General features: G+C 40.3%; 1 protein-coding gene across 1 annotated transcript; it reads left to right on the plus strand.

Annotated features, from left to right (window-relative positions):
* Positions 1 to 1,472: 1,472 nt before the first annotated feature.
* LOC118807911 (zinc finger protein 239) lies at positions 1,473 to 6,843 on the plus strand. The gene is made up of 3 exons (XM_036570095.1): positions 1,473 to 1,583; positions 2,235 to 2,400; positions 3,696 to 6,843. Exons 1-3 carry the CDS (start codon positions 1,536 to 1,538, stop codon positions 4,610 to 4,612), a joined length of 1,131 nt encoding a protein of 376 aa, XP_036425988.1. The 5' UTR covers positions 1,473 to 1,535; the 3' UTR covers positions 4,613 to 6,843.
* Positions 6,844 to 7,438: the final 595 nt, after the last annotated feature.

A 7,438-nucleotide genomic window follows, 5' to 3' on the forward strand; every position in this document is an offset into this window, starting at 1 on the left:
AGAGGGTGAATTTTCACCACCCCAAAAGCCTGGCACGAGAGCTTTTATATTTATATAAAAGGGAGGGTGAGGATGAGGACAGGGAGAAGGAGATTGTAATGCGCATCTATTTATCCCCAAATGTTCACAGTATCTGGCTGTACAAACTTCCTCCGAGCAGTAGTTTTAAATAGTGTTTCTCCCCAGGCTTTGGCTGCATTGATGGGTTTAGTCTAAGGCAAGCCAAGCCTGTCCCTACATTATTTTTAGGGCAGTAGCACATCAGTAAGACTGGGGAGGCAGATGGGTCGAAATGAACGGCTGTATTTGCAGGTGTTTTACATGAAGGTGGTGTGGAGATGGCGTGGCTGCTGGGAGTGTCTGCACTGATGCTGGTGGAGGGAGGGATGAAGACCCTGTTGGAGATGGGTCTCTGTGAAAAGCAGAACGGTTCTAAGCCAGAGGATCCCAAATATTTGATCTCTGTAGGAAAATCTGCTGACTACAGAGCCCCTAATGTGACATAGTGATTATGTTTTAATACGGTGTGGCTACGAATTAATATATTAAGGTGACGAGTTACGTTTCTCATAACTAGTTACCTGAATATAGTATGTTATGGCCTCAATAAAGTAATTTGTGGCGACGCCTTATTAAACAATAATCACTGTCACCTTAAGGTCCCAATACCTGGCCATTCAACCATTCATATTAACATTACACCTTATCATTAAATACAGCTTAATAATAATAACAATTATTATTATTATTATTATTAGTAGTAGTAGTAGTAGTAGTAGTAGTAGTAGTAGTACAACAATACTAACAACGGTAAAATAATTACTATGTATTACAATGTAATAGTAATGTAATAAAGCATCATTATAACATTCTAATTTTAGAATTACCAATAACTAAAAAGCTATAACACTGTAACGTAATACGAATAAAATCGTAGTGAAAATATGTAAAAGAACAATAAGAATATATTAATGTGACAGCTACGATAATAACAATAATAAAAATAATGATAATAAGAATGGATTTTAGGAATCTTCCAAACGTATGTAAAGAAAATATGTGCCTCGTTTTACATCAATATCTTTCCTCACACAAAGGTTCTCTTGGGTTACTGAGTAAAAACACTAATAATGATTTTTTTTATTAACGTTTATTTCACTTATTTCTTTATATACAGAGACTGCGCAGCAACAAAAGAGCGGATATAAATAATACAAAATGAGAATTGCATACATTAAAATATGTACACAAACGAAAATAAACAACAAGAGATTTCAAAATACACTTCCAATCATGTTCAATATTTAAGGACATTATGTGTTTTAGGGCTTTGTAATAATTCATTTTGGAATGCTGTAAAACTGGGACGTTTTAAAATATTTTAATTAATAAAAACTCGGTGTTTTGGCCTCCTCCGCCGCTCCGGACCGAAAGGCGGCCGTGCTGAGTTTCCTCCGCCGCCGCTGCGCTGCTTTTTGGTAAACACAACAGGCTTCCGGTGCATATCGACTTTCTGCCTGTTCGCCTGGTAACCGATGAATTTCGTTGATCATTTAAACAAATGGGCGAGTAGAGTGGATATGGTGAGTGGATGTGATTTGCAAGTGTCTAATCTGTCGAATTGAGCGGGTTTCGCGGTAGAACCATCGCGCAAAAAGAGAAAAAAAATCCCGTGTTTAGGCAGCGCTCGGTGCGCTAACGTTAACGCTAGCTTTAGCTCGTTCAGTTAGCCGCATCCTTCTCACGCAAACGGACTCAATCGGTTCGGTGAATTCGGCTAACGTGCTGCGCAGCTAAACGACGAAGCTGAAGTCAGCTTTCTTGTACCAGATTCCGGTTCCACCTTAAAAGGTGCCTCAGGCGTCAGAATGTAACTGCTGCACCATTTAAGGTGGAACGGGGTAATTCGAACAAGAAGCTGGCGAATAGGAAGCCTCGTAAATTAAGTTAGCTAAACTCATGTTTGCGAAAATCTCCATTTAGACGTCAAATCTAAGACTCCACTTGGTAACTTTCATTCAAAAACTCATTTGGAGTATTTTTTTAAATCTAGCTCCCATTTCCTCGCCCCTTTCCACCCCTCCCTCCCTGCCTTTTGCTCCCGTAAATCCCGCCGGTTGCACAAAATGTCCGTGGCTGTTTTGTGTAGCGACGTTAGCTAGGTTAGCTTGGCGAGTTTTTAGCCCACCTAGCTAACGCGGTAGAGCAATGATTTGTTCCACCTCTTGTTTTAGGACTACGGGAACAAACTGAACCAGGCTCTCTCCTCTAGCTCTAAATTTCTACCCACAGCAGGAGGACCGCGGGGGGCTGCACCGTTTCAGCACTACGGCCGTCCGTTGGGGCACGGCGTGAAAGTCAAAGAGGAGGACGAGAGTGTCGAGGATTTCTTCCATTTCGGTGAGTCGGTGCAGTTTTGTGCGTTAAATCCGCGAATAGTTCCTTACCATCACACTCGATCGTAAAAGTAACGTTAACATCTTTAAAATACCTTAAAACACGTTGGCTTTGTATAAAGCACGTTGCGTCGTGAAAACCAATATGTTTTAAATTTCCTAAAATCTATTGCTGTGTTGTAAATACCACAAAATGTCGCTTAAAGGGGAATTTCGTCGAAATGGTAGCATGATTCCGTCGTTGCCATGTAAGCATGCAGAGTGGTTGGGTGTGAATTGCTTCGTTGCAGAGAAACTTAAACACTCTGAATTCTTTACGGTGTTGGTAAGAAGCAGGAGTCTGCAACACAAAAATAGCCATTTTATTTACTCTCCAGAACCACCAGTGAACCTACATGTCTTGTAAGTTTTTATATGTATTATTCATAATGGTAAAATAGTGGAAAATCTGAAAGGAAAAAAAGGGGGACTATATTGCCTTATAACGCCCTGCATGGATCCCTCTGCCATAAATGGATTAAATGGATTATCAAGACATTTTAGGCCAAAACTTTAGGACGAAACTGGCATAAATCTATGTCTCAGGCTTCAGGCAGCATATTCTTAACTATTTTGTGAGGGAGCTTTTAGAGGCAGACGTCTGGTTTCTATCACTTCTACTGTAAACAAATCTCGGTAAGTTTCTCTAGAACAAAGCATTTCACATCAGACCACTCTGAATGACTTTGTTTACATCTTAAACATTTAATTATGTAGAAGTATTAAGAAAATTGAGTTTCCCTTTAATGGCATGTTGCACCATAAAAACACTGTTTAGATGCCTTAGCTGTATTGCTAGATGAAAGCACAGTGCTTTGTTAAAGCGATGCCTTTAAAAGCACAATTCTGCTTTTTCTTCCAAATTTTCTGTGTTACTTAATTATTGAGATGTCATTGACATCTCAGTCATTGAAAGAGTTTTGATGTTAAGTGGTTTATTGTAGAGAAACTGACTGACTCTGGTTTTCTTTACAGTGGTGGTGATAAGAACCAGGGGTTGTGACATCAGGGCAAATATAGCCATTTTGTTTGACCAGTGAATCTACATGCTTTGTCTTTTTATATGTGATGTGGGTAAAATAGTTGCAAATCTGGAAAAATCATTCTTTGGGGGGACTATTTTGCCTTACAGCATTCTGCATGTATCTCTCCCATCTGAATAGATTTTAAAAGTACTGTGCTATGAACATATGAACATGTAGATGTTTAATAGCTGGAAACTGGTTATTTATTGTTTCTTTCACTCTCTTTATTGAATAGCTCAGCATCTTCAGCAGCAAACAGGAGAGTGCCTCACAGCTTGCTGCGGTGGAGCAAATCCCAAAACGACACCTCTCACAGCATCTCTAACTGCCGCTCTCCCTAACGCTCTCACTAGCCCTCCACCCAAACCAAACAGCCAGCCTTCGGCGGAGAGGCCGTATCACTGCCAGGACTGTGGAAAGTATTTCAGAATCAGTGACATTAAGCGCCACCAGAGAATTCACAGTGGCGAGAGGCCGTTCCCTTGCTTTCAGTGCGGTAAGAATTTCCCCACGTCAGGAGACCTAAAAAGGCACGAGAGGATCCACACGGGAGAGCGGCCGTACCACTGCCTGCAGTGCGGCAAGAATTTCTCAGATTCGGGGCACCTGAAGCAGCACGAGAGGATGCACACGGGGGAGAGGCCTTACCAGTGTTCACAGTGCGCTAAGCGCTTCTACAGATCGGGAGACCTAAAGAGACATCTCAGAATCCACAGCGGGGAACGGCCTTACAAATGCCCCCAGTGCGAAAAGACCTTCTCCGATTCCGGACATTTGCGGGGTCACCAGCGTATCCACACGGGAGAAAGACCCCACCGCTGCACTCTGTGCGAGAAGAGCTTCTTTAGATCAGGTGATCTGAAGAGGCACCATAGGACGCACACCGGAGAGCGGCCTTACCAGTGCTACCAGTGTGGAAAGAGCTTCTCCGAATCGGGACACCTCAAGGAGCACAGGCGGATTCACACCGGTGAAAAACCTTATCACTGCAACCAGTGTGACAAGAGCTTCTCTAGGCTGGAGAGGCTCAAGGGCCACCAGAGCATCCACACGGGGGAGAGGCCCTTTCACTGCGCACAGTGCGGCAAGAACTTCTTCAGGTCCGGAGAGCTGAAGAGGCACCAGAGGATACATAATGGGGACAGAGCGTAAAATTCACTTACATTAGGGCTAGTTTTGATCTTTGGTTTTTGCAGGGCATTTGTTTTATTTTATTATATATGTGGCCAGTCTGACTGCTAATGTCACTGTACTGCAGGACTGTTTCTGCCCTGGGTAACATACGGTTCAACAGAAGCTCTAGGGTTAAAGGTATACTCTGGCTTTTTTAAACCTAATATCTGTCTGCTGTATCTGTATCGTTTGAAAAGTCCATTTTTGCCAGGAAGAGGAGGAAAAAATAGTCTGAGAATTTTTTTTCTCCTTTTCTGGTTCTGCAGTAGACAGCAGTATGTCTACATTTTGACTTATTGTTTTGTATCTTGACTTATTTTAGTGTCTTGAAATAATTAACACATTATTTTAACATAGTATCTCAAATTTTGAGTTATTTTGAGATAAGCAGGATTTTGAGAAACCTAAATTTGCATCAGTAGTCAGTATTTTGTGGTTAAGTAAATATTTTGAAATAATAAGTCAATATTTAAAAATACTAATTAATATATTGCCATACTGCTGTGAGAAACTGAGAAAAAGCAAACACTGGCCTTTTTTGTCCTCTACCTGGTGGAAGTGGGATTCGTATGGTCAGTTACCTCAGACCGTGATTTTAATGCATTTCTTTATATGTGACAAAAGAACAGAAAACCTGTTGACTCAAACTGTTTATAATAGAAGCCAGTGGGCAGTTGCTTCTGTTGTTAGTTGTTTTAAAATTTCAAGTAATCAGGTCTTCTGTTCTTTTTATTATATGGTATAAATGCAGCGGATGGAGAATAGGTTGAAAAGTGCATTCCTTTAAGGTATGTTCATGAAGGGCTGAAGCAAAAACTTGCATACACGTTGGCTCTTGTAGAAGGAGGGTCAGACCTGCCTGTGCTATTTAATGTATGTACCCCCAGATACTAATGGAGAGGGCAGTTACCTGACTGGCCTTTGACATTCCTTGATAAAAATGAATATGGATTCTTATTTGAATTTTTTTCGAAAAAGAGATAAGTGTAGATATTCCCATCCAAGTTAAAGGTATTTTTTCCCCTCATCGCTCATTTCCAATCCAGTTGTATTCCAAATCACTTTATAACCGCTACCTCTACATGCCTTTATTTACAGGGAAGCGCCTTTAGAGCATGACCTGTGGAGGTGGTTGCCTTCAATTATCAAAACAGGGCCACTGTTACTCACTGGCAACCTCTGCATCCGGCTAAAGTAACACTCATCTATTGTTTCTCTCCCGTAGATGTTTTTATAGATGCTCATATTCCCATAACATTTACAAAAAGTGGCGTTTAAAGTGTGGATTGTACAGTACAATGTTTGTATATTGTAGCAAGGTATATGTCAAGTGAAAGACTCTGTAGAACTGTATATTGTAAAGGAGATTCTTTATGTGTATGCTTACTTGTATTTACAAATATTACTTGCTTTTTTACTTTTTAAACCCTTCACAAGCGCGTGCTGAATTCCATTAGTGTTCAGAAGCAGTCAACGGCTGTGATGGTTGACTTAGACATGAGACGTGTGTGTCCCTGACATTAACTTTTGTCATGTTTCCTTTGATGTATCACTGTATGTAACGGCACACAATGATCTTGTGCTTGCATCTGCCACTATTGTGGCACTGTAAAATGCTACTGTACTCATCATGTAAACAGTACATGGGGAAAATATTCTAAGTATGACACTCTGTCCACTCCTCAAATATATTTTTCACCACTATCTTGAAAGTAGTATTTACCAAGTGAGAGTGTCCTCTGTTGTGGAACCACAATTTATGATTCATTTGTTTTTTAAAACATGAAATATTTGGGGTCTGCACTTATAGGCGAAGTGTGTATTAATCCAATCTTTCACAGATCCTATGAATTAGATTTAGTGTCTAACTACATTTTTGTTTTTGTTAAAACATTTTTTTTTTCCGTATTGCTGTCATTTTTTTTAAAGACATATGTATGTATTTAACCATTCATGAGATGTGTTTAGTTTAGTTGTCCTTGATTCAATCAGATGTTTTTAAGAAACAACAGAAAACGCCTTGGCAAAATACCACAGAGTGGTAGAGAATGAGGTGAAGCAGATTTCTGATTGAATCCAGGCTCTAGAGTAGGTGTGGTATTTTCCTACCCTGGGCTGCCCCATCCTTTGCCTGTGCATGAGTGCTTTCTTCATATGTTAATGTAATTATCCCTTATTTGCACAAAATAAATACATAATCTCAGCTCACAGATTTTCTCCATACATACTCAAAATTGTTCCCTGCGTTTGTGAATGTTATTGCACACTGCATTTATTGGCATTCATGTCTACCAAAGGTCCAGCACGAGAATGAAATCATAAGTATAGCAGCTTTATGCCGATAATTGTGTGGTAAATCTGTCCAAAGGAGCCACACATTCAACAGAGAATCAACAGGAGAGCCACAGTTACAGAAAAAGCATCAAAGGGTTTTACCTATTTAACAATTCTGCTATGTATCTTTCAGCAACATGCAGCCCATTCCTGAAGTACAGCCAATACAGAGTGATGTATTTCAAGCCATTGTCCAGTCTGAATCTCCGGTCTCCTGCCCTGTGGCCTTTTCACAGACTGTATGATGTTCACTGAGGTGCTCAACATTATCACCTTGGATCTCTGAGGCTGCACAGCTGCAAGCGCATAAACAGTAATTATGAAAGTGCTTCAGCTCAGCTCACATCCATGGTTGATATTCACACCTAAATCTGCACATTTGCGCTTGTATTTTTGAAAGATTTACTTTGTTTCTCCTAAATTTTAGCTTTGTATTTAATATTCTCCTTCGTTTTGTTAATGTCCTCTTAT

Source organism: Colossoma macropomum, unplaced genomic scaffold, assembly GCF_904425465.1.
Source record: "Colossoma macropomum unplaced genomic scaffold, Colossoma_macropomum, whole genome shotgun sequence".
Classification (NCBI taxonomy): Eukaryota; Metazoa; Chordata; class Actinopteri; order Characiformes; family Serrasalmidae; genus Colossoma; species Colossoma macropomum.